This window comes from Sebastes fasciatus, chromosome 6 (assembly GCF_043250625.1).
Source record: "Sebastes fasciatus isolate fSebFas1 chromosome 6, fSebFas1.pri, whole genome shotgun sequence".
Taxonomy (NCBI): domain Eukaryota; kingdom Metazoa; phylum Chordata; class Actinopteri; order Perciformes; family Sebastidae; genus Sebastes; species Sebastes fasciatus.
The window spans coordinates 26,719,851-26,745,207 of record NC_133800.1 but is presented as its reverse complement, the minus strand read 5'-3'; the positions used below and the strand labels follow the sequence as shown (position 1 = coordinate 26,745,207).

Below are 25,357 nucleotides of genomic sequence, written 5' to 3'. Positions count from 1 at the left end.
TTAGCCGTCATCAGGCTGCTATGAGTTTGTTTCTACAATCAGATAATTAGTCATGTGACTTTACAGAAGCAAATATAGCGGTGCAGGGATGATGAATTAATGTAGGCCAACCTGGAAGTCAGCATCACAAAGCCGATGGGATTTTTACATTGTCAAACTTTCTGCTTTCCATCAGCAAGTGCTCATCTATTGGAAGTTAATTTACAAATATAACTTTACACCACATAACACACCTGTGTGGAACAATAGACACATTTTGTGGAGTAAAAAATCAGTGTACATAGAGGATTGGAAATCCAAAGGGATTTGGGCTGTAGCACATTTCATGGATGAGAGTGGAAACTTGTGACAGCATGAAGAGTTTTGTGAGAAGTTCTCAATCCAATGTACCGTTAAGAACTATAATAGAAAGATAAAAGCCGTACCAGCTTCCCTTAGATCAGGGGTCAGCAAGCTTTACTATCAAAAGAGACATTTTAGGCAAAGAAAAAAAAAGATCTGTCTAGAGCCGCAAAATATTTGAGCATTGTGATGAAGGTAACACAGTTTATAGTCTAAGTATATAGCATATAAGTCTAATACAGTGGGGCCAAAGTGCAAATGTACTACGGAGTATAAGGGCCACATTGAGGGAAAAAAAATCAGAGATTTCCAGAATAAAGTCATAATATTACAAGAAAAAAATAAAATAACACGTAAAATTAAATAAAAAACTTCTGACTTTATTCTCACATTACAACTTTGTTTCTCGTAAACGTATGACTTTATTTTCATAATATTACAACTTCATTTTCGTAATATTATGACTTTATTCTCGAAATCTCAGATTTATTTCTTTTCCTCAATGTGGCCCTAATACTCTGTCATACCATCGTACATTAGACCTACAACAATGATACATAAAAATGAAAATGTAAACAAAAAACAGTTATTCATTTCCATTTGTATAAATTCTCAGGGAGCCACTGGAGAGGAGCTAAAGAGCCTCAAGTGGCTCCGGAGCCGCAGGTTGCAGACCCCTGTTATATATCAATGGTGATAGAAGACATCTTGTATTCAGATATCTCCCCTAGTCTAAGACAGGTCTGTGTAGAAGGAATTGATTTGTGTGACAGCAAGATTACCAACAAAGTTATTAGTAATATTCTGTTAAGAGAATACTTCCCTAACCCAGTCAGGAGAAATTATGTTTTCAAGGAATTTGAAGCTGAAGAGTTTAAGATAATACGGAGAATATATTTCATTCCCTCTCCCTCCTAAGGTGAAAGAGGTGAACTTCAAAATCCTGAATGAGATTTACCCAACGAACGAATTCTTAAGACTGAGGTTTAACTTTGATGTGAATAACTGTGTATTTTGTGAAAGTGAAATTGAAATTTTGGAACATGTATTTTTTTTATTTTATTGTGAATCAGTGAAGTTTTTCTGGAATGACATGCAGAGCTGGCTACAATCCAAGAGGACTGAGCTGTCACCATTCAGAGAGAAAACGGTCAAATTTGGTATCTTTGCTGTGAATCCGAATTTGATATCAATATTTTATTATTATTAAGTAAATCTTTGATACATTAATGCAGATAACTCAAAATTAAACCCTGTCTGACCAGTATGAAGAATGAGTTAAAACTGCTAAGTAAATCTTTGTCGATTATGACTGACAAACAACCTGTTAAATTATTCGCTTTATTTAATATTTACAAATTAATTTGAGATGAGCACTGTTTCTTTTAATTCATGTGATATATACTGTATATATATATTTATATATTTTTTTCTTTTTTAATTCATTTATTATTTTGTATTTCTTGTTCCTTCACCAGTTTTTTATTTTATTTGAATGTAATTTTTGATATATGTTGCAATCCAAAACTAAAACAACTCATCAGAAGATCCCAAAAATATCAAAAACTTAAACTAATGATTGAAACTACTATATAATGTTGTTTGACTCAAAACAAGATGCTGATAACCAGAATAATTAACAGCTTTTATCTTTACAAGATAAAAGCTCGACACAAGATGTTGTTGTGTTTCAAACACATGGGCCAGACGTGGCCATCGAACAGGCTGGGCGGGTCTGGCACAGTGTAGTTCCTAGAGCACTAGGAAAGTTACAAGATGTACATTTTATAAAGATATATTGGATTTAAATTTAATCGAAAAAATAACATGAAACTAAATTGTACTGCTGATATTTCCTTTATTTTGATCACAAATTGGACATTGTCATTTATCATTCATATTATTGATCATGTATACACTACAAAAAATATCATATACAGTTTGAAGAAGCGCTGTAAGAATTAAAGACTGAATCAAAGCATGTTTATATTTTTATGACCCATACTGTTTACTTGATTTAGGCATTGTGTATTTTTTGTATATATTTACACCATATTGTCATAGACTTTATATTTACACTTTTCCCACTTTTTGTTGCAACTGCTGCACAGCAATTTCCCTCAGGATGAATAAAGTTCATCTTAAAATAAAACACCATTAAAACAAGAGATCCAAAACTAAAACAACTCATCAGAAGATCCCAAAAACATAAAAAACTAAAACTAATGATTGAAACTACTATATAATGTTGTTTGACTCAAAACAAGATGCTGATAACCAGAATAATTAACAGCTTTAATCTTTAGAGTTCGTCTCCTGATGATGTGATGCAGATTTTGCAGCCACATTTTCTTGTGGATTAATCTTAGTTACCGTCTTCAACACATTTTTTCTAAACAACATATACTTAATTTCTCAAAGTATTCTCAAAAATGAATTTCAGATATAAGAAATGATTTATGTGTCCATGTTTTTACAGTGAGTTACCTTAAAACAGTAAAAGAATATCAATTAATTTTGGACAGTAGAGAAAAACAATATCTGTGACCCTCAACAAATCATAAAAATATAAAAAAGATAACAATCAATCAGAGCCAGAATGTGTTTTGATGAACTGAGACTCTGAGTGTAAAGTGTAAAACATTGAAATTATAAATCAGAGCTGAAATAACTCATCATAAGATCCAGAAATCTGACAAACTAAAAATGTTGTCTGATGATGATAAAAGTTAAGGAGAGACACTACAGGCAGAAACATTGTTTTTCATACACTGGTCAATTTTGAGATTTTTGGGCTATTTTGCTTCAATAACACGTCTTCTTTAAGACTAGTGGAAAGAAAACATCCATAATACACATTTAGGTGTTTATTTTACTACTTTGTCTGTCTGTAGATTTCTCCTAAATTCACCAAAAGTTAGCTCTAGATAATGCCTCATTTGCATAATTAAACATAACATTTCAGAAACTTGTAATACAAAAAATAATTGTCTTAAAGTCAGTAATCAACTAGGGAAGTTTCATGTCGATATCTATTAGTTAAATATTTTACCCTATTCACCTGTAGAGTCTCTCCTTAAAGAATCACACAGCTGAAACAAAGTGTTTGGTATAGTGGATACAGTAGATGTTATATTGTGGTCTGATTAAACACAAGATGCTGATAACCAGGTTAATAAGTAAACTGATTTGGAGCTGTAGGAAAGTTTAAGACCTGATGATGTAATGCAGTTTAAGTATTGAGTAAATATTATTTCTGTTATAACTGTTGATTGTCTTGATTATTTCAATGAGATCTAGACAGACAGTGAAGTCAGATTAAAGTCTGAACTAACACCAACGTGTCTGAACATCACAGAGAATCTCAGTTTGAATGATTTTGATATCAACAGTTTTAGCATCACCAGCTGACAAAATACAGAAATATGGGAAGAGTTTCTCAGTGAAAGTGTCTCTGACAGTGCAGATGTGAGTCATGTCTTCAGGGTCGTAGAAGGACACCTCCCCCCTGTCATAGTCCAGCTGGACTCTGATCCTCTGGAGACTCTTCTTCACTCTGACTGTCTCACCAGCTCCAACAGTGTATTTTCCACTGCGATGAACTAAACACAAGGTTCCATATTCTGGTGAGGCATATCTCTTCTCCTTCCTGTCAACTGACTCTTTAGCCAAACCTAAATTCCAGACAGGATGGTCTCCCACCTCCACCTCCCAGCTGTGTTTCCCTGAGCTGAAGCCCTCAGAGCCCAGAACATCTACATACTTAGTGAATCTCTCTGGATTGTCAGGAAGCTGCTGGATTGTGTCTCCACATCTCACACTGGTCAGATCATCAGACAGATAGAGACAGCGGTTTGCAGTGTTTGGGTCCAGAATGACAGGACTGAAGTGGACCTTGTCCTTCATCTTCTCCCAGACTCTGAAGGACAGGTTGCCCAGGTGTTTGGCCACATCTATCAGCGCTCCTGAGACCAGCTGTGGATCTGACAGTGAGCACTGGACTCTGGCTCTGGTCTGAGTGGCTTTATAACTGCTGAGGAAGGACACGTTGTGTTTCTGCAGGTCTTCTTCAACAGCAGAGATACTGTCTGACAGAGAGGAGATGTGCTCCTGAATCATCTTCATCTCTCTGCTGATAGTCTTCCCCTTCTGCTCCTCTTCCTCCCTCAGAGCTGCCAGTCTGGACTCCTCTTCCTCTTTCAGGAACTGGTGGAGCTTGTTGAACTCTGCTCTGATCTGCCTCTCTGTGGACAACAGCTGCTTCTTGGAGTGTTTAACCATTTCATCATATGTTTCCTCCACTTCTTCATATGTGTCCCTCTTGTCCTGTAGAGACTGTAAGTCAGATTTCAGCTGGTCCTTCAGGTCATTGACTGCTTGTTCTACAGGAACCACCTTGTGACTCTGGTGGAGAGAAAAGTCACAGACAGGACACACAGCTCTCTCTTCATCCTTACAGAACAGTTTAGGCTCTTCTTGATGTTTACTACACACCACCTCCACCTTCTTCTCTTCTTTATTTCTGGTTCAGATGATCCAGCTTTCTGTCTCTCAGCAAACGAGTCAGCCAGTTCCTTCAGTTCAAAGTTCACCAAGATATTATCTTTAGATGATTTTCTTTTACAAATGGGACAGTTTTTGTTTTCAGCTTGTTCCCAGAATTTCTTCAGGCAGCTTGAACAGAAGTTGTGGTTGCAGCTCAGAGACACAGGATCTCTGAAAGTCTCTGAACACACATGGCAGTTCAGGAAACTTTCAAAAAGAGCGGTTTTCTCAGCCATTTGTCTTGGTATCTAAATTGTCTTTCAAAAGCAAGACTCACCGAGTTACTGTCCCGTCTCTTGATTGCGTCAAATAATCCAAACGTGTGTTTTCCAGCAGATATATCACACCCAGCGTCAGCGTTAGGGGCGGGCCATATGGGCCCAGGCCCGTCCAAAAAGGTCACTGAGCCTCCTCAGCTGAATTCTCTCCTGACAAAAAACTAAACTGAAATAACAGCTAAGCTATTAGTAAAAATTAATTAATTCAGTTTGGTAATGGAAGGACTTAACACTGCAATGCAAAATAAAGCACAAAACAGTGATAGTTTTGCATTTAGGAAACAACTATGTACTTGGGCTTGATTACATAGTTTTCTATTGGAGTGTCCTAACTGGCTGTGAGCAACACGGCGCTGCACAGCGCGGCGTGACGTTTTGTCTGAACTTCTATCGGATACACAGTTCCTATTTTTTCCTGTCACTCATATTGAGAGGAACGGCTGATTAGTTTACAATGAGCCGAGAAAACCGGGTCAGTTGTCCTGGATGTAAATGAAAATATGAACTTGATTACTGACACTTTCAGCACAGGCATTGACGCTCGCAGTTATATGTAATAAAGTTCACTAGTGAAACTTTATTACGATCTACCTGTCAAAAAACACAACAGCAACCTCACTAATGGTTCAAATAAAACACGAACACATAGCGCAAAGAGACAACTATGGAAACTCTGGGAAATATGAGCCGTCACTACAATATTTCAGTAAGAAGCCTCGTTTTGATCCGCTCCGTTTGAGTGTTTTTTTTTTTTTTTCTTTTTCAATCTAGCTCAATAGAAAAAAATGAGAGAAAGTAGACCTACAAACCTGGTGCATTAAAGCACAATTAGGACCAAGAGAGTAAAAAGCATCCTGTGCTCCTCTCACATCTTATTTTTTTCTACCTGTTTGGATTATTCTGTTCAGTATCATGGAATAAAACAATGGACTAATGTTACACTACAGCAGGCTGAGCAGGGACAACAACTGGTGAGTGAAACATCCACATTTAGTCTTTATTAACTCAAATTATAGTTATGAAGAAATCAGTCAGACTGTTAGATTAATGTGTTGTTTAACCCCCTGTTTACTTTATCTCGGCACTTGCGTGTGTGCACATTTTGACCCTGGCAATAGCAAGACGCAGGGCGTGCCAGGGCGTGCCTGAGGAGTTATCTGTAGCACACAGTACCTCCTCATTTCCAAACAGAAACCACAATAAGGTGGCAGCTGGCTGGAGAAGATCACTAGATAACAACCTACTCGCTCTTGGCTATATCGTATGTTATTTCCAGTAAATATCAAAAATAAAACGTGTGTTTTCTGATGAAAACAACATGTTTTTACAGTAAGTTGCATTAAAACAATAAAAGAATATTCATTAATTTGGGGAAAACTGGGGAAGTTTCATGGGATATTTATTAGTTAAATATTTTACCCTATTCACCTGTAGAGTCTCCCCTTAAAGAATCACACAGCTGTAAATAAAATGTTTACAGCTGTGAAGGAGCTGGGAAGAGTTTCTCAGTGAAAGTGTCTCTGTGAGTGTAGATGTGAGTCATGTGTTCAGGGTCGTAGAAGGACACCTCCCCCTGTCATAGTCCAGCTGGACTCTGATCCTCTGGATCTCTTCACTCTGAATGTCTCACTAAGACCATCAGTGTATTTTCCACTAAGATGAATTAAACACCAGATTCCATCTTTTGGTGAGGCAGATCTCTCTCCCTTCCTGTCAGCTGACTCTTTAGCCAAACCTACAAACCAGTAAGGATGGTCTCCCACCTCCACCTCCCAGCTGTGTTTCCCTGAGCTGAAGCCCTCAGAGCTCAAAACAATGTGATAATTAGTGTTTCTCTCTGGATTGTCAGGAAGCTGCTGGTCTGTGTCTCCACGTCTCACACTGGTCAGATCATCAGACAGATAGAGCCAGCGGCTTGCAGTGTTTGGGTCCAGAATGACAGGACTGAAGTGGACTTTATGATAATCACATGCAGTTTGGGGCAAGTCACAGTCAAGTCATCACACTGACACACTGACAGCTGTTGTTGCCTGTTGGGCTGCAGTTTGCCATGTTATGATTTGAGCATATTTTTTATGCTAAATGCAGTACCTGTGAGGGTTTCTGGACAATATTTGTCATTATTTTGTGTTGTTAATTGATTTCCAATAATAAATATATACATACATTTGAATAAAGCAATCATATTTGCCCACTCCCATGTTGATAAGAGTATTAAAGACTTGACAAATCTCCCTTTAACGTACATTTTGAACGGATAAAAAATTTGATTAATTTGCGATTAATCGTGATTAACTATTTTAATTGATTAACAACCCTAGTTTTAATATCTTTTTTACTTTATATATTTTCATTGCAAAACCCCTCAAAACTACTGTAAATCCTAAAAACTAAGTAGTGTATCTGTTCTTACTTAAGGTATGTAAGATTGTGCCAGATCATAATCATATATAACCTAGTTACAGTATTTCTTTTCAGGGATAATCAGGTAATAATGATGCATGAAGAAACAACCAACAACATTAAAGTTGATTTACTTCACAGCACTTTATATGCACAGTTTTTTGTTTTTTTAACGTTTAAGTTTTACTCACAAACAGACAGTTGGTTGAAATAAACTGACTTCTGTTGAACATGCTGGGCAGCCTGCAGGGAAAGGTGCAGGCTTTGTTGCCCCCTTGTGGAGAAAAAGAAAGGGAATTTATGTCCACACACAACTGTAACTGAATGTGTGAAGGCCCATCTGTGAAAATGTATTGTACTGTATATGAATATAAAATGTGTAAAATGCAATATGAAAGCCGTCAGCCATCCAGTATCTGAAAAAAGCCGACAAGCAAGAAGGTATAAGTCCGACTGGAAAATGGAGAGGAATCAGAATTTGTTTTGTTGTTTGTTTAAGTCATCAATTAGATGACTACTTTGTCCATGCACACTGAATATCACACTTTTCAGTAACTATAATGCATCTGCTTCATCACAAATTCAACATCAACTTTCACCACTGGAGGTCAACAAAAACAAGATTCTCTAAGGAGACACTACAGGTGAATAAGGCAAAAAAATTGACTGATAGATATCAACATGAAACTTCCAAAGTTGATTACTTACATTAACACAATTATTTTTTGTAATACAAGTTTTCTGAAAATGCATGTTTACATATGCAAACCAGGCATTATCTTACTAAATATGTGATAATTTAAATACATTTCCAGATCAGAAATGTGAACATTGGATAAAAACTGTCTCAAAATTCTTGTTTCATTTTTTTTGACACATTGGAGTCAAATGTTTTTACAGAGGGGATGTTGGATATCTCTTTTCATCGCTCCATAAATCAGAAAATACTGTCAAGAGTAATAAAAAAAAAAAAACAATTTTCGCCATGTCTATATGAATAAAATGTTCTATAAATCAGGCTGTGAATGATAAATGAACAAACCCCTCTGTAAAAACCTTCAGAATATAGATAGGAATGAAACTAGAAAGTTTGTTGAATGTAAGTGATACTGAAGTAGAGATTTCTGGCTCTGAATCTGAGAAAGTACTAATTTTGAGAAAACTGCCTTTAAAGATATGGATTGTTAAATTCCATACAATTTGTAAGAAACTATAAGTGAATAGGGTAAATATCTTTAACTAATAGATATTAAATGAATAATGCTGTAGCGTTATTGCATAGAGCATATTGATAATCAATCATTAATTAATATCAAAATATATATCTCTAATAAATAACTCAAATTTATTAATCATAAACCCATGAATTGTAATAAAATGTGAAGGAGAGTGGTGACACTCAGCTTCAAATATCACACACAATTAGTTTTAATATCAGAATTTATCCAGGAGCCACCTAATTTTATAAAAACAGGGAAAAATTCAAAATTTGATATTAATCAATTGAGTCTCTTAATCTCAGGGTTGCTACGGAGTTCTTGGTCATAGTGAACAGTGATTCAAATTGTTTATACACACACACAAGTCAAATAACCAAGTTCTTTAGAACATGAAATGTTTATTTAAAATAAGCTCTGTGACAAATGTTTATCATATTTACATGTTTTGTTCCGTAAAATAATCTCCACAAATAAACACCACTTTATGATTTTTGAAGCATGAATGCAGTTGACATAAGTAAAAAGCTAAGGTTAGGCTATAAACAAACTAAACTATATATAGTCATGCCACCGTGGTGTAGTTTGTTTATCCTGTTTATCCTGTTTGTCACCGTGATGAAGTTTAGTAGTCTCATTTAGTCACTTGTTAGCAACCACCTTTTTTAAGACACATAAAAGCTTCAAAATTCACTGGTGGGATATTTACTGACGCATTTTATAACATCTCTTCAGCGTGTGTTAACCACAGACCTTATTTCAGGCATCTAACTGAAAACCCATTGACTTCCAGAAGAGGAAACAGGAAGTGCTAAATTGCTAACTCATTTCCGTGTTTTAGGATTCATTCCTGTAGCACTTTATAAATAATAAGTTAGTTCCATAAATGTTGAAGTTGAAAGAGTTTCAGTAAGAAATTTAATGTATTTAAAATAAAAAATTGAAAGAGAAAGATTAAATATTGTATTTTTTAAAGCTGGTTGTATAATTATCTTTCATTATTTGTATTCTTCGTAATTCGTCACCTGAACATTTGACAGATTTATGTAAAGAAACAACCTCATACACAAACTACAGAATAAAAACTGCTGGTGATTTAATTACACATCATGTGAAGCAGCATCCATCTGATGTACATTTTATAAAGATATATTTGATTTAATAAAAAACCCATGAAACTAAATTGTACTGCTGACATTTCCTTTATTTTAATCACAAACTGGACATTGTCATTTATCATTCATATTATTGATCATGAATACACTACAAAAAATATCATATACAGTTTGAAGAAGCGCTGTAAGAATTAAAGACTGAATCAAAGCATGTTTATATTTTTATGACCCATACTGTTGACTTGATTCTGATATTGTATATACTTGTGTATATATTTACACCGTATTGTTAGACTTTATATTTACACTTTTTTATATTTACACTCTTCTCACTTTTTGTTGCAACTGCTGCACAGCAATTTCCCTCAGGATGAATAAAGTTTTATCTTATCTTAAAATAAAACACCATTAAAACAAAAGATCCAAAATTGAAATAATTCATCAGAAGATCCTAGAAAATATCAAAAACATAAACTAATGATTGAAACTACTATATAATGTTGTTTGACTCATAACAAGATGCTGATAACCAGAATAATTAACAGCTTTAATCTTTAAAGTTTGTCTCCTGATGATGTGATACAGATTTTGTAGCCACAATTTCTTGTGGATTAATCTTAGTTACCGTCTTTAAAACATTTTTGCTAAACAACAAATCCTTAATTTCTCAAGGTATTTCCAAAAATGAATTTCAGATATAAAAAAATGTTTATGTTCATGTTTTTACAGTAAGTTGCATTAAAACAATAAAAGAATATTAATTAACTTGGGACAGTAGAGACAGTAGAGAAAAACGGTTTCTGTGACCCTCAACAAATCATAAAAAGATAACAATCAATCAGAGCCAGAATGTGTTTTGATGAACTGAGACTCTGAGTGTAAAGTGTAAAACATTGAAATCATAAATCAGAGCTGCAATAACTGATCAGAAGATCCAGAAATCTGACAAACTAAAAATGTTGTCTGATGATGATAAAAGTTAAGGAGAGACACTACAGGCAGAAACATTGTTTTTCATACACTGGTCAATTTTGACATTTTTGGGCTATATTGCTTCAATAACACGTCTTCTTTCAGACTAGTGGAAAGAAAACATCCATAATACACATTTAGGTGTTTATTTTACTACTTTGTCTATTTGCGTCTGTAGATTACTCCTACATTCACCCAAAGTTATATTTAGATAATGCCTCATTTGCATATTTAAACATAACATTTCAGAAAACTTGTCGTGCAAAAAATAATTGCCTTAATGTCAGTAATCAACTGGGGAAGTTTCATGGTGATATCTATTAGTTAAATATTTTACCCTATTCACCTTTAGAGTCTCCCCTTAAAGAATCACACAGCTGAAACAAAGTGTTTGGTATAGTGGATACAGTAGATGTTATATTGTTGTCTGATTAAACACAAGATGATGATAACCATAAGTAAACTGATTTGGAGCTGTATGAAAGTTTAAGACCTGATGATGTAATGCAGTTTAAGTATTGAGTAAATATTATTTCTGTTATAACTGTTGATTGTCTTGATTATATTAGTGAGATCTAGACAGACAGTGAAGTCAGATTAAAGTCTGAACTAACACCAACGTGTCTGAACATCACAGAGAATCTCAGTTTGACTGATTTTGATATAAACAGTTTTAGCATCACCAGCTGGTCCAATATAGAAATATGGGAAGAGTTTCTCAGTGAAAGTGTCTCTGTGAGTGTAGATGTGAGTCATGTCTTCAGGGTCGTAGAAGGACACCTCCCCCCTGTCATAGTCCAGCTGGACTCTGATCCTCTGGAGACTCTTCTTCACTCTGACTGTCTCACCAAGACCATTAGTGTATTTTCCACTGCGATGAGCTAAACTCCAGATTCCATATTTTGGTGAGGAATATATCTCTCCCTTCCTGTCAGCTGACTCTTTAGCCAAACCTACAAGCCAGTGAGGATGGTCTCCCACCTCCACCTCCCAGCTGTGTTTCCCTGAGCTGAAGCCCTCAGAGCCCAGAACAGTGGCAGAATAAGTGTTTCTCTCTGGATTGTCAGGAAGCTGCTGCCTTGTGTCTCCAAGTCTCAAACTGGTCAGATCATCAGACAGATAGAGCCTGGGGTGTGCAGTGTTTGGGTCCAGAATGACAGGACTGAAGTGGACCTTGTCCTTCATCTTCTCCCAGATTCTGAAGGACAGGTTGCCCAGGTGTTTGGCCACATCTATCAGCGCTCCTGAGACCAGCTGTGGATCTGACAGTGAGCACTGGACTCTGGCTCTGGTCTGAGTGGCTTTATAACTGCTGAGGAAGGGCATGTTGTGTTTCTGCAGGTCTTCTTCAACAGCAGAGATACTGTATGACAGAGAGGAGATTTGCTCCTGAATCATCTTCATCTCTCTGCTGACAGTCTTCCCCTTCTGCTCCTCTTCCTCCCTCAGAGCTGCCAGTCTGGACTCCTCTTCCTCTTTCAGGAACTGGTGGAGCTTGTTGAACTCTGCTCTGATCTGCCTCTCTGTGGACAACAGCTGCTTCTTGGAGTGTTGAATCACTTCATCGTATGTTTTCTCTACTTGTTTGTGTTTGTCCCTCTTGTCCTGTAGAGACTCTAAGTCAGATTTCAGCTGGTCCTTCAGGTCACTGACTGCTTGTTCTACAGGAACCACCTCGTGACTCTGGTGGAGAGAAAACTCACAGACAGGACACACAGCTCTCTCTTCATCCTTACAGAACAGTCTAGGCTTTTCTTGATGTTTACTACACACCACCTCCACCTTCTTCTCTTCTTTTTCTGTCTCAGATGATCCAGCTTTCTGTCTCTCAGCAAACGAGTCAGACAGTTCCTTCAGTGCAAAGTTCACTCCTGGAAAATCATTTGAGGATTTTCTTTTACAAATGGGACAGTTTTTGTTTTCAGCTTGTTCCCAGAATTTCTTCAGGCAGCTTGAACAGAAGCTGTGGTTGCAGCTCAGAGACACAGGATCTCTGAAAGTCTCTGAACACACATGGCAGTTCAGGAAACTTTCAACAAGAGCAATTTTCTCAGCCATTTGTCTTGGTATCTAAATTGTCTTTCAAAAGCAAGACTCACCGAGTTACTGTCCCGTCTCTTGATTGCTTCAAATAATCCAAACGTGTGTTTTCCAGCAGAGATCTCACACCCAGCTCTGATCAACAATGTCAAAATCTACTTTCATTTACACTCACCTCTGTCACAGGGTGAATTATTATCAGGAAATGCTGCCATGTCATTATGTTACCAGCAGATGGTGTCAGGATGTCATTCAGAGTTCAACACTTTCCTCTTGATTAAGAACAATAACATTTCTTTTTAAATCTATAATCAATTTTCATAGACTAAACAAAATAAAATGCAAAATATGTATAAATAATTGTGACTTCTCCTGTTTTGTTTCGCTAAATAAATAATAGAAATGTTCATAAAATGCCAAAAACAAGGAGATGATTGTAATGTTTTAGTCTAACGAGGACTGAACATTTCAACAGGCTGACTGACACTAAACCAGTTGCATGACTTTGTTAGTTTCATCCAGTTTGACTAAATAGATAGCACTCTCTAAACCATCACTTATAGGAATTAAACTTGTTATTTACTTTTCATTTCATTTGCTTATTCTCCTATTCATCACAAGTCAACGTGGTCAAATGTCTGTGCAAGTGCGAGTATTTTCCAAAAAGAGAAAACTCACTAAAATTACTGTTGTTTTTCACATTGTGTCACAGTAAATGTACAAATAACAATCATGATATAGAATCTACATACATTTTCTCAACCTGACTGTATTTGTTTTACTTTCTGGCACATTTTCTCCCTCATTCATTCATTCATTCATTCATTCATTCATACGTTCATTCATTCATTCATTCAGCACAAAATTAATGTTGGTCTCTTAAGAGCTGAAAAGACTCATGTCAGAGATATAATTCAATCTGAATCATGTGTTTGAGATGATTTGACTCATTTGGTGCCTGATGAAGCAACAACAACATCAAGAGACACAGCAGTGATGCATTTCTTAGATACTCTGGACATAAAGTATGTTGACGAATATGCATTAAAATAACAATCTATCAGAAACTATTAAGAGGAGCTACTATTGATCAACCTGTGCAGCAAACAACAATATGCATGTAAATAAGTAACAGAAATAAAATGTTCAGTGTTCAAAATGAGCAACAAAACGTGGACTTTGTCTCCATCTAGTGGTGTTAACAGGAAGTAAAATGTGTCCATGCATTCACATGTTGTATACATACTGTACATTCAATAATGTTGATGACATTATGCACATGTGAGCATGTTGTCCCTGAAAACTGCATTCAGTAGGTTACAGAATGAATCAAATGTAAAAGTGAAATCATTTCTTAAACAATGTTGTCTTCTTGGAAATGCTTATCCATCTCTACAGCCTTCATACACTGTGTTAGCATTATACAGTCCTGCTGACTGACTCAACTGGATTAAAGAAACACATCTTTATAGTGAACATCTTAATGCTCCTTAAGGTCAGTTTAGACAGCCATCACTACATCTCTGTGTATATAACCCTCAGTGCTCCCTCTCTTCAGTGAGGCTGTCCAGAACAGACTGGAGTATCAACACACTGTTACGACTTCAACTAACAAAGCTGATCAACAACTGACATGATTCTGCTTGTTTGTTTGTTTTTATATGAGATTATAATGATGCAGTGAAGTTGTAGGAGGGTAAAGTTGAACCATCTTTTAAATGTGATTTCTGACTGTTTCTAATGTTGACAACACACACAGTGAGGTACAGACCAGTGTGAGAATCAAAACAAGTCCATCTAAATTAAACAAGTTGCACAATTCATTTATTCCTCACATGTTTTCAGCTATTTAGCCGTCATCAGGCTGCTATGAGGTTGTTTCTACAATCAGTTAATTAGTCATGTGACTTTACAGAAGCAAATAGAGCGGTGCAGGGATGATGAATTAATGTAGGGCAACCTGGAAGTCAGCATCACAAAGCCGATGGGATTTTTACATTGTCAAACTTTCTGCTTTCCATCAGCAAGTGCTCCTCTATTGGAAGTTAATTTACAAACATAACTTTACACCACATAACACACCTGTGTGGAACAATAGACACATTTTGTGGAGTAAAAAATCAGAGTACATAGAGGATTGGAAATCCAAAGGGATTTGGGCTGTAGCCCATTTCATGAATGACAGTGGAAACTTGTTACAGCATGAAGAGTTTTGTGAGAAGTTCTCAATCCAATGTACCGTTAAGAACTATAATAGAAAGATAAAAGCCGTACCAGCTTCCCTTAGATCAGGGGTCAGCAACCTTTACTATCAAAAGAGATATTTTATGCAAAGAAAAAAAAAAAAATCTGTCTAGAGCCGCAAAACATTTGAGCATTGTGATGAAGGTAAGACAGTTTATAGTATAAGTATATAGCATATAAGTCTAATGCAGTGAGGGCCAAAGTGCAAATGTACTACGGAGTATTAGGGCCACATTGAGGGAAAAAAAATCTGAGATTTCCAGAATGAAGTCATAATATTACAAGAAAAAAGTTGTAATATTACGAGAATAAAGTTAGAACTTTACGAGAAAAAAATAAAATAACACGTAAAAATTACTACTTTATAATATTATGATTTTATTCTCATAATATTACGACTTTTTTTCTCGTAAACTTATGACTTTATTCTCACATTACAACTTTGTTTCTCGTAAACGTATGACTTTATTTTCATAATATTACAACTTTATTCTCGTAATATTATGACTTTATTCTCGAAATCTCAGATTTATTTTTTTTCCTCAATGTGGCCCTAATACTCTGTCGTACCATCGTACATAGACCTACAACAATGATACATAAAAATGAAAATGTAAACAAAAAAACAGTTATTCATTTCCATTTTTATAAATCCACAGGGAGCCACTGGAGAGGAGCTAAAGAGCCTCAAGTGGCTCCGGAGCCGCAGGTTGCTGACCCCTGCCTTAGATCAATGGTGATAGAAGACATCTTGTATTCAAATATCTCCCCTGGTCTAAGACAGCTCTGTATAGAAGGAATTGATTTGTGTGACATCAAGATTACCAACAAAGTTATTAGTAATATTCCTTTAAGAGAATACTTCACTAACCCAGTCAGGAGAAATTATGTTTTCAAGGAATTTGAAGCTGAAGAGTTTAAGATAATACGGAGAAGATATATTTCATTCCCTCTCCCTCCTAAGGTGAAAGAGGTGAACTTCAATATCCTGAATGAGATTTACCCAACGAACTAATTCTTCAGACTGAGGTTTAACTTTGATGTGAATAACTGTGTAGTTTGTGAAAGTGAAATTGAAATTTTGGAACATGTGTTGTTTTTTTTTAATTGTGAATCAGGGAAGTTTTTCTGGAATGACATGCAGAGCTGGCTACAATCCAAGAGGACTGAGCTGTCACCATTCAGAGAGAAAACGGTCAAATTTGGTATCTTTGCTGCCAATCAGAATTTGGATTTTGTTATCAATATTTCACTTTTATTAACCCTCCTGTTGTCCTCGGGTCAAATTTGACCCGTTTTCAAACTTCATTATATCATAAATATGGATTTCTTTAATCTAATTACCCAAAAATAACATTGATGGTTGCCTACTCAAAACAATATTCTGACTAAAAGTTTACATATACCAGTATGTGATAAAACATCGACATTATGTTCCTCTGATAATAACTTTAGTCAAAATAATTCACAATATCTGGTTGTTTTTTATACTAAATAATTTGGTATAATTTCACGGAAATTAGGTTTATTAACCTTAATTTCCCCCCAAAAAGTGTAAAACTTAATAATTAGGAATGAAGTTGGCCAAAAAGGTGTAACACAGAATTGGGTGATAGTTTATACTGTATGCTTTATAAAAAGTCAAACCAGACCGGGTTCATTTTGACCCGGGAAGAAAAAATTTGCATGGTCGACGGCGGGGAAGAAACAGGAGGGTTAAGAACATTTTTATACATTAATGCAGATAACTCAACACTAAACCCTGTCTGACCAGTATGAAGAATGAGTTAAAACTGCTAAGTAAATCTTTGTACATTATGACTGACTAAAAAAGCTGTCAAATTATTCTCTTTGTTTGATATGTACAAATTAATTTGAGATGAGCACTGTTTCTTTTAATTTATGATATATACTTTATATATATACTGTATATAAATATATACACTGTACATATATATATATATATTTTCTAATTTATTATTTTTTATTTCTTGTTCCATGACCAGTTTTATTTTTTTTATTCTATTTGAATGTTGTTTATATATATATATATATAAAAAAGTATATATCATAAATTAATTGTTGAGATTCAAAACTAAAATAATTCATCAGAAGATCCCAAAAATATCAAAAACTTAAACTAATGATTGAAACTACTATATAATGTTGTTTGACTCAAAACAAGATGCTGATAACCAGAATAATTAACAGCTTTTATCTTTACAAGATAAAAGCTCGACACAAGATGTTGTTGTGTTTCAAACACATGGGCCAGACGTGGCCATCGAACAGGCTGGGCGGGTCTGGCACAGTGTAGTTCCTAGAGCACTAGGAAAGTTACAAGATGTACATTTTATAAAGATATATTGGATTTAAATTTTATATAAAAAAAACATGAAACTAAATTGTACTGCTGATATTTCCTTTATTTTGATCTCAAACTGGACATTGTCATTTATCATTCATATTATTGATCATGTATACACTACAAAAAATATCATATACAGTTTGAAGAAGCGCTGTAAGAATTAAGTACTGAATAAAAGCATGTTTATATTTTTATGACCCATACTGTTGACTTGATTTAGGCATTGTATATTTTTTTGTATATATTTACACCATATTGTCATAGACTTTATATTTACACTTTTTATATTTACACTTTTCTCACTTTTTGTTGCAACTACTGCACAGCAATTTCCCTCAGGATGAATAAAGTTTTTATCTCATCTTAAAATAAAACATCATTAAAACAAGAGATCCAAAATTAAAATAACTCATCAGAAGATCCTAGAAAATATCAAAAACTTAAACTAATGATTGAAACTACGATATAATGTTGTTTGACTCAAAACAAGATGCTGATAACCAGAATAATTAACAGCTTTTATCTTTAGAGTTTGTCTCCTGATGATGTGATACAGATTTTGCAGCCACATTTTCTTGTGGATTAATCTTAGTTACCGTCTTCAACACATTTTTTCTAAACAACATATACTTAATTTCTCAAGGTATTCTCAAAAATGAATTTCAGATATAAGAAATGATTTATGTGTCCATGTTTTTACAGTGAGTTGCATTAAAACAATAAAATAATATAAATTAATTTTGGACAGTAGAGAAAAACAATATCTGTGACCCTCAACAAATCATAAAAATATAAAAAAGATAACAATCAATCAGAGCCAGAATGTGTTTTGATGAACTGAGACTTTGAGTGTAAAGTGTAAAACATTGAAATTATAAATCAGAGCTGAAATAACTCACAAGAAGATCCAGAAATCTGACAAACTAAAACTGTTGTCTGATGGTGATAAAATTTAAGGAAAGACACTACAGGCAGAAACATTGTTTTTCATACACTGGTCAATTTTGCTTCAATAACAAGTCTTCTTTCAGACTAGAAAACATCCAAAATACACATTTAGGTTTTTATTTTACTACTTTGTCTATTTGTGTCTGTAGATTTCTCCTAAATTCACCGAAAGTTATAATTAGATAATGCCTCATTTGCATATGTAAACATAACATTTCAGAAAACTTGTAATACAAAAAATAATTGTCTTAATGTCAGTAATCAACTGGGGAAGTTTCATGGTGATATCTATTAGTTAAATATTTTACCCTATTCACCTGTAGAGTCTCCCCTTAAAGAATCACACAGCTGAAACAAAGTGTTTGGTATAGTGGATACAGCAGATGTTATATTGTGGTCTGATTCAACACAAGATGATGATAACCAGGTTAATAAGTAAACTGATTTGGAGCTGTATGAAAGTTTAAGACATGATGATGTAATGCAGTTTAAGTATTGAGTAAATATTATTTTTGTTATAACTGTTGATTGTCTTGATTATATTAGTGAGATCTAGACAGACAGTGAAGTCAGATTAAAGTCTGAACTAACACCAACGTGTCTGAACATCACAGAGAATCTCAGTTTGACAGATTTTGACATCAGCAGTTTTAGCATCACCAGCTGACATAATACAGATATATGGGAAGAGTTTCTCATTGAAAGTGTCTCTGTGAGTGTAGATGTGAGTCATGTCTTCAGGGTCGTAGAAGGACACCTCCCCCTTGTCATAGTCCAGCTGGACTCTGATCCTCTGGAGACACTTCTTCACTCTGAATGTCTTACCAAGAACATCAGTGTATTTTCCACTTTGATGAATTAAACACCAGATTCCATATTTTGGTGAGGCATATATCTCTCCCTTCCTGTCAGCTGACTCTTTAGCCAAACCTATAAACCAGTCAGGATGGTCTCCCACCTCCACCTCCCAGCTGTGTTTCCCTGAGCTGAAGCCCTCAGAGCCCAGAACAGTGGGATGCTTAGTGTTTCTCTCTGGATTGTCAGGAAGCTGCTGGTCTGTGTCTCCATGTCTCACACTGGTCAGATCATCAGACAGATAGAGACTGGGGCTTGCAGTGTTTGGGTCCAGAATGACAGGACTGAAGTGGACCGTGTCCTTCATCTTCTCCCAGACTCTGAAGGACAGGTTGCCCAGGTGTTTGGCCACATCTATCAGCGCTCCTGAGACCAGCTGTGGATCTGACAGTGAGCACTGGACTCTGGCTCTGGTCTGAGTGGCTTTATAACTGCTGAGGAAGGGCACGTTGTGTTTCTGCAGGTCTTCTTCAACAGCAGAGATACTGTCTGACAGAGAGGAGATGTGCTCCTGAATCATCTTCATCTCTTTGCTGATAGTCTTCCCCTTCTGCTCCTCTTCCTCCCTCAGAGCTGCCAGTCTGGACTCCTCTTCCTCTTTCAGGAACTGGTGGAGCTTGTTGAACTCTGCTCTGATCTGCCTCTCTGTGGACAACAGCTGCTTCTTGGAGTGTTTAACCATTTCATCGTATGTGTTCTCTACTTGTTTGTGTTTGTCCCTCTTGTCCTCTAAAGACTCTAAGTCAGATTTCAGCTGGTCCTTCAGGTCACTGACTGCTTGTTCTACAGGAACCACCTTGTGACCCTGGTGGAGAGAAAACTCACAGACAGGACACACAGCTCTCTCTTCATCCTTACAGAACAGTTTAGGCTCTTCTTGATGTTTACTACACACCACCTCCACCTTCTTCTCTTCTTTTTCTGTCTCAGATGATCCAGCTTTCTGTCTCTCAGCAAACGAGTCAGACAGTTCCTTCAGTGCAAAGTTCACCCAGGGACGGTCTTTAGATGATTTTCTTTTACAAATGGGACAGTTTTTGTTTTCAGTTTGTTCCCAGAATTTCTTCAGGCAGCTTGAACAGAAGCTGTGGTTGCAGCTCAGAGACACAGGATTTCTGAAAGTCTCTGAACACACATGGCAGTTCAGGAAACTTTCAAAAAGATCAATTTTCTCAGCCATTTGACTTGGTACCTAAATTGCAGTGGCGGCTGGTGGATTTTTTTTTGGGTAGGGCCAATCAATTTCAACAAACATCCTAGTACGATTCAATGCAAAAAAAGGTATCAAAAACGCATTACTACTTTGCAGTTACATTTTTATCATTTATTCCAACACTGACATAAGGACATCTTATTCATACAATTCAGTATGTTAATATAACATACGACAGATCATTTATAAAGGAACTTTGCTCTTCTGTCCTTCTGAGTGGCAAACCTCTCAATGACCTTCTTATTGAAGTCAGGCATGTTCCTGACAAGTTTCTTCTCCATGGAGAGCATAGCCAGAGCATTAAGGCGATCCTGTGTCATGGTGTTTCTCAGGAAGGTCTTGATCCCGCGAGAACTGACATGAGCCCTGACGAGAACAGAGAGAGACACACGTGAACGTGCGCGCGCACACCATGGGCCAAATCAGTTTGGCCCTCCCGGAAGTCTTTTTTACGGCGCTGATTGGATGAATTGTATGTCATTCATGCTTGTAATCATATATCTTTAATCAGTGATTGGCTGTACTGCTTATTAGACCCGCCTTTCTGGGGCCAAATCCATTTGGCCCCAGAAAGTGCACGTGCAGCAGAGCAGCTGAGAGGTGCACTAGCAGAGAGTTCAAGGAGGAAAGCAGATATTTGGCGCAGTTATCCTATTTTACAAATATTACGGGTATATTCCATAGGTCAAAAACACACATATTGACAATTTTTAGAATTTTTAGAATTTTTATAATTAATAATTTTATAATTTTTTTTTTTTTTTTTTGGTGGCTCAAGGTGGGTGGGGCCAGGCCCCGTGGCCCTCTATTGGCCGGCCGCCACTGCTAAATTGTCTTTCAGAAGCAAGACTCACCGAGTTACTGTCCCGTCTCTTGATTGCTTCAAATAATCCAAACGTGTGTTTTCCAGCAGAGATCTCACACCCTGTGATGGCGTCTAAGCTCTGATCAACAATGTCAAAATCTACTTTCATTTACACTCACCTCTGTCACAGGGTGAATTATTATCAGGAAATGCTGCCATGTCATTATGTCACCAGCAGATGGTGTCAGGATGTCATTCAGAGTTCAACACTTTCCTCTTGATTAAGAACAATACCATTTCTTTTTAAATCTATAAGCAATTTTCATAGACTAATCAAAATAAAATGCAAAATATATATAAATAATTGTGACTTCTCCTGTTTTGTTCCGCTAAATAAATAATATAAATATTCATAAAATGCCAAAAACAAGGAGAGGATTGTAATGTTTTAGTCTAACGAGGACTGAACATTTCAACAGGCTGACTGACACTAAACCAGTTGCATGACTTTGTTAGTTTCATCCAGTTGGACTAAATGTATAGCACTCTCTAAACCATCACTAATACAAATTAAACTTGTTATTTACTTTTCATTTCATTTGCTTATTCTCCGATTCATCACAAGTCAAAGTGGTCAAATGTCTGTGCAATATATTTTGAGAGTATTTTCCAAAAACATGAGAGAAAACTCACTAAAATGACTGTTGTTTTACCACATTGTGTCACAGTAAATGTACAAATAACAATCATGATATAAAATCTACATAAAGTTTCTCAACCTGACTGTATTTGTTTTACTTTCTGGCACATTTTCTCTCTCATTCATTCATTCATTCATTCATTCATTCATGAGTTTTGATGATGATGGTACAGCAGCTCAAAATAAAAGCTGGCCTCTTAAGAGCTGAAAAGACTCATGTCTGAGATATAATTCAATCTGAATCATGTGTTTGAGATGATTTAACTCATTTGGTGCCTGATGAAGCAACAACAACATCAAGAGACACAGCAGTGATGCATTTCTTAGATACTCTGGACATAAAGTATGTTGACGAATACACATTAAAAGAAAAATCTATCAGAAACTATTAAGAGGAGCTACTAGTGATCAACCTGTGCAGCAAACAACAATATGCATGTAAATAAGTAACAGAAATAAAATGTTCAGTGTTCAAAATGAGCAACAAAACGTGGACTTTGTCTCCATCTTGTGGTGTTAACAGGAAGTAAAATGTGTCCATGCATTCACATGTTGTATACATACTGTACATTCAATAATGTTGATGACATTATGCACATGCAGTGGCGGCTGGTGGATTTTTTTTTGGGTAGGGCCAATCAATTTCAACAAACATCCTAGTACGATTCAATGCAAAAAAAGGTATCAAAAACGCATTACTACTTTGCAGTTACATTTTTATCATTTATTCCAACACTGACATAAGGACATCTTATTCATACAATTCAGTATGTTAATATAACATACGACAGATCATTTATAAAGGAACTTTGCTCTTCTGTCCTTCTGAGTGGCAAACCTCTCAATGACCTTCTTATTGAAGTCAGGCATGTTCCTGACAAGTTTCTTCTCCATGGAGAGCATAGCCAGAGCATTAAGGCGATCCTGTGTCATGGTGTTTCTCAGGAAGGTCTTGATCCCGCGAGAACTGACATGAGCCCTGACGAGAACAGAGAGAGACACACGTGAACGTGCGCGCGCACACCATGGGCCAAATCAGTTTGGCCCTCCCGGAAGTCTTTTTTACGGCGCTGATTGGATGAATTGTATGTCATTCATGCTTGTAATCATATATCTTTAATCAGTGATTGGCTGTACTGCTTATTAGACCCGCCTTTCTTGGGCCAAATCCATTTGGCCCCAGAAAGTGCACGTGCAGCAGAGCAGCTGAGAGGTGCACTAGCAGAGAGTTCAAGGAGGAAAGCAGATATTTGGCGCAGTTATCCTATTTTACAAATATTATGGGTATATTCCATAGGTCAAAAACACACATATTGACAATTTTTAGAATTTTTAGAATTTTTATAATTAATAATTTTATAATTTTTTTTTTTTTTTTTGGTGGCTCGAGGTGGGTGGGGCCAGGCCCCGTGGCCCTCTATTGGCCGGCCGCCACTGATTCTGACTATCTGTAACTCCAGGTAGAGATATCTACAACGTCATTTTGACTAGTCGAAATTTAATTTTAGATATGTGTGCCTGTCTGCATTTCCTTTATGTAATGTTTGTAATGAATGCCAGTGCTGTCTTTTTAATTTTTAATATTTCTTTTTACCCCCTACCCTTCTCCCTCGAGAGACTTTGTAAATAAGAATTGGTCGTTAATTGTCTTGCCTGGTTAAATTAAGGGTAAAAAATAAATAAGCTGTCCTCATGTTCCTCTGAACTCAAACATTAATTATTGTTTATCTTCTCTGAGAAACTCTGACAGCTACTGACTGTCTGGCAGCTTTATCAGTGTTACAGAACCACATCCTGATGCTTTTTAAGCATAAATCTCACATCCCCCTAACGACACGAAAACCAGCCCAGTGTAGCTTCTATGGTAACATATTTATAGTCAGAGTTCTTATCTTGTTTCACATCTTCATAACAGAACGGAAAGTCTGAGCTATTAAACTTGTCAACTCAAAGCTTTAACTCTGTAGTTGCTGCAGGTTGTGAGTGTTTTCAGATTACACTGCTTTATTGTCTGATATGTTAATTCAGTTCTCAATGTTAAAATGAGGAAGCAAAAAAATCCTCAATGTGCAAAGAAAAAAGCTGATTTTCTTCTTGATAACCAACCAGCCAGCCGCTGGGCAGCAGCGCTGACTGAAAACTGCAGCAGTCCTTCCAGTAAAGACTGCGTGGTACACCGACCTCAATAAAACCAGACTGATGATGCAAAGACACAAAACCACACTTAGTTTTCTTTGAAATTATTGCAACACTTGGTTTTGACTGTAGAGTGACGTCATACAACCACCAAAAGAGATGAGGACACAATGTACTCTCTGACACACTGCTATCAGTGAGCTTTAAAGGTGCTCTTTCTAGTCTTTATGCTAAGCTAAGCTAACCAGCTGCTGGCTGTAGCTTCATATTTAGTGTACAGATTGTGATATTAATCTGACAGTTATACTCTCAGCAAGAAAGGGTTACACTTTATAATAACCTTCATTTATAAATGGTAAATTGATTATTAATGAACATTTATAGCGTTACTAATAATGAGTTAAACATTATTAATTATCATTTCATTGTTTGTTAACAGTGAAATAACTATTAACTAAGTAAAGGATAATGTACAGCGAGCCGGTCGTTATTGGGAAATAAACCCAGACAGGGCGACGCTGTTTATTTCACAACAATGACCCGCTAGCTGTACATAGCAACGGTCTGTTATACATAGCAACGGAGCAATGGTCTGTTATACGTAGCAACGGTCTGCTATACGTAGCAACGGTCTGTTATACGTAGCAACGGTCTGTTATACGTAACAACGGTCTGTTATACGTTACAACAGTCTGTTATACATAGCAACGGTCTGTTATACATAGCAACGGTCTGTTATACATAGCAGCGGTCTGTTATACACAGCAACGGTCTGTTATACATAGCAACGGAGCAACGGTCTGTTATACGTAGCAACGGTCTGTTATACGTAGCAACGGTCTGTTATACGTAGTAACAGTCTATTATACATAGCAACGGTCTGTTACACTTAGCAACGGTCTGTTATACATAGGTCTGTTATACATAGCAATGGTCTGTTATACGTAGCAACGGTCTGTTATACATAGGTCTGTTATACATAGGTCTGTTATACATAGCAATGGTCTGTTATACGTAGCAATGGTCTGTTATACATAGGTCTATTATACATAGCAATGGTCTGTTATATGTAGCAACGGCCTGTTATACGTAGCAACGGTCTGCTATAAAGAAATAACAGACCAAGCCATGATTGACCAATCAGAATTGAGTATTCAACAAAGCCGTGTAATATGT

General features: G+C 36.3%; 3 protein-coding genes and 1 pseudogene across 3 annotated transcripts in view; all 4 read right to left on the bottom strand.

Moving 5' to 3' along the window:
* Nucleotides 1–3,672: 3,672 nt before the first annotated feature.
* On the bottom strand, nucleotides 3,673–5,182 carry LOC141770095 (nuclear factor 7, brain-like; annotated as a pseudogene).
* Nucleotides 5,183–9,968: 4,786 nt separating this feature from the next.
* Nucleotides 9,969–12,932, bottom strand: LOC141769619 (nuclear factor 7, brain-like). The gene has a single exon (XM_074638865.1). It carries the CDS (start codon nucleotides 12,928–12,930, stop codon nucleotides 11,482–11,484), a length of 1,449 nt encoding a protein of 482 aa, XP_074494966.1. The 5' UTR covers nucleotides 12,931–12,932; the 3' UTR covers nucleotides 9,969–11,481.
* A 4,635-nt stretch (nucleotides 12,933–17,567) lies between these two features.
* The window catches only part of LOC141769614 (nuclear factor 7, brain-like), a 31,776-nt gene continuing 23,986 nt past the window's right edge, over nucleotides 17,568–25,357 (bottom strand). The window contains exon 3 of the mRNA XM_074638859.1: nucleotides 17,568–17,641. The gene's annotated coding sequence lies outside the window, so the exon portion shown is untranslated. The remainder of the gene's footprint in view (nucleotides 17,642–25,357) is intronic.
* Nucleotides 19,059–20,507, bottom strand: LOC141770094 (zinc-binding protein A33-like). Its single transcript, XM_074639759.1, has one exon. It carries the CDS (start codon nucleotides 20,505–20,507, stop codon nucleotides 19,059–19,061), a length of 1,449 nt encoding a protein of 482 aa, XP_074495860.1.

What these genes read in the sequence shown, in the direction of transcription:
- LOC141769619 (XM_074638865.1), bottom strand. Translation starts at nt 12,930, where the DNA reads ATGGCTGAGAAAATTGCTCTTGTTGAAAGTTTCCTGAACTGCCATGTG.
- LOC141770094 (XM_074639759.1), bottom strand. Translation starts at nt 20,507, where the DNA reads ATGGCTGAGAAAATTGATCTTTTTGAAAGTTTCCTGAACTGCCATGTG.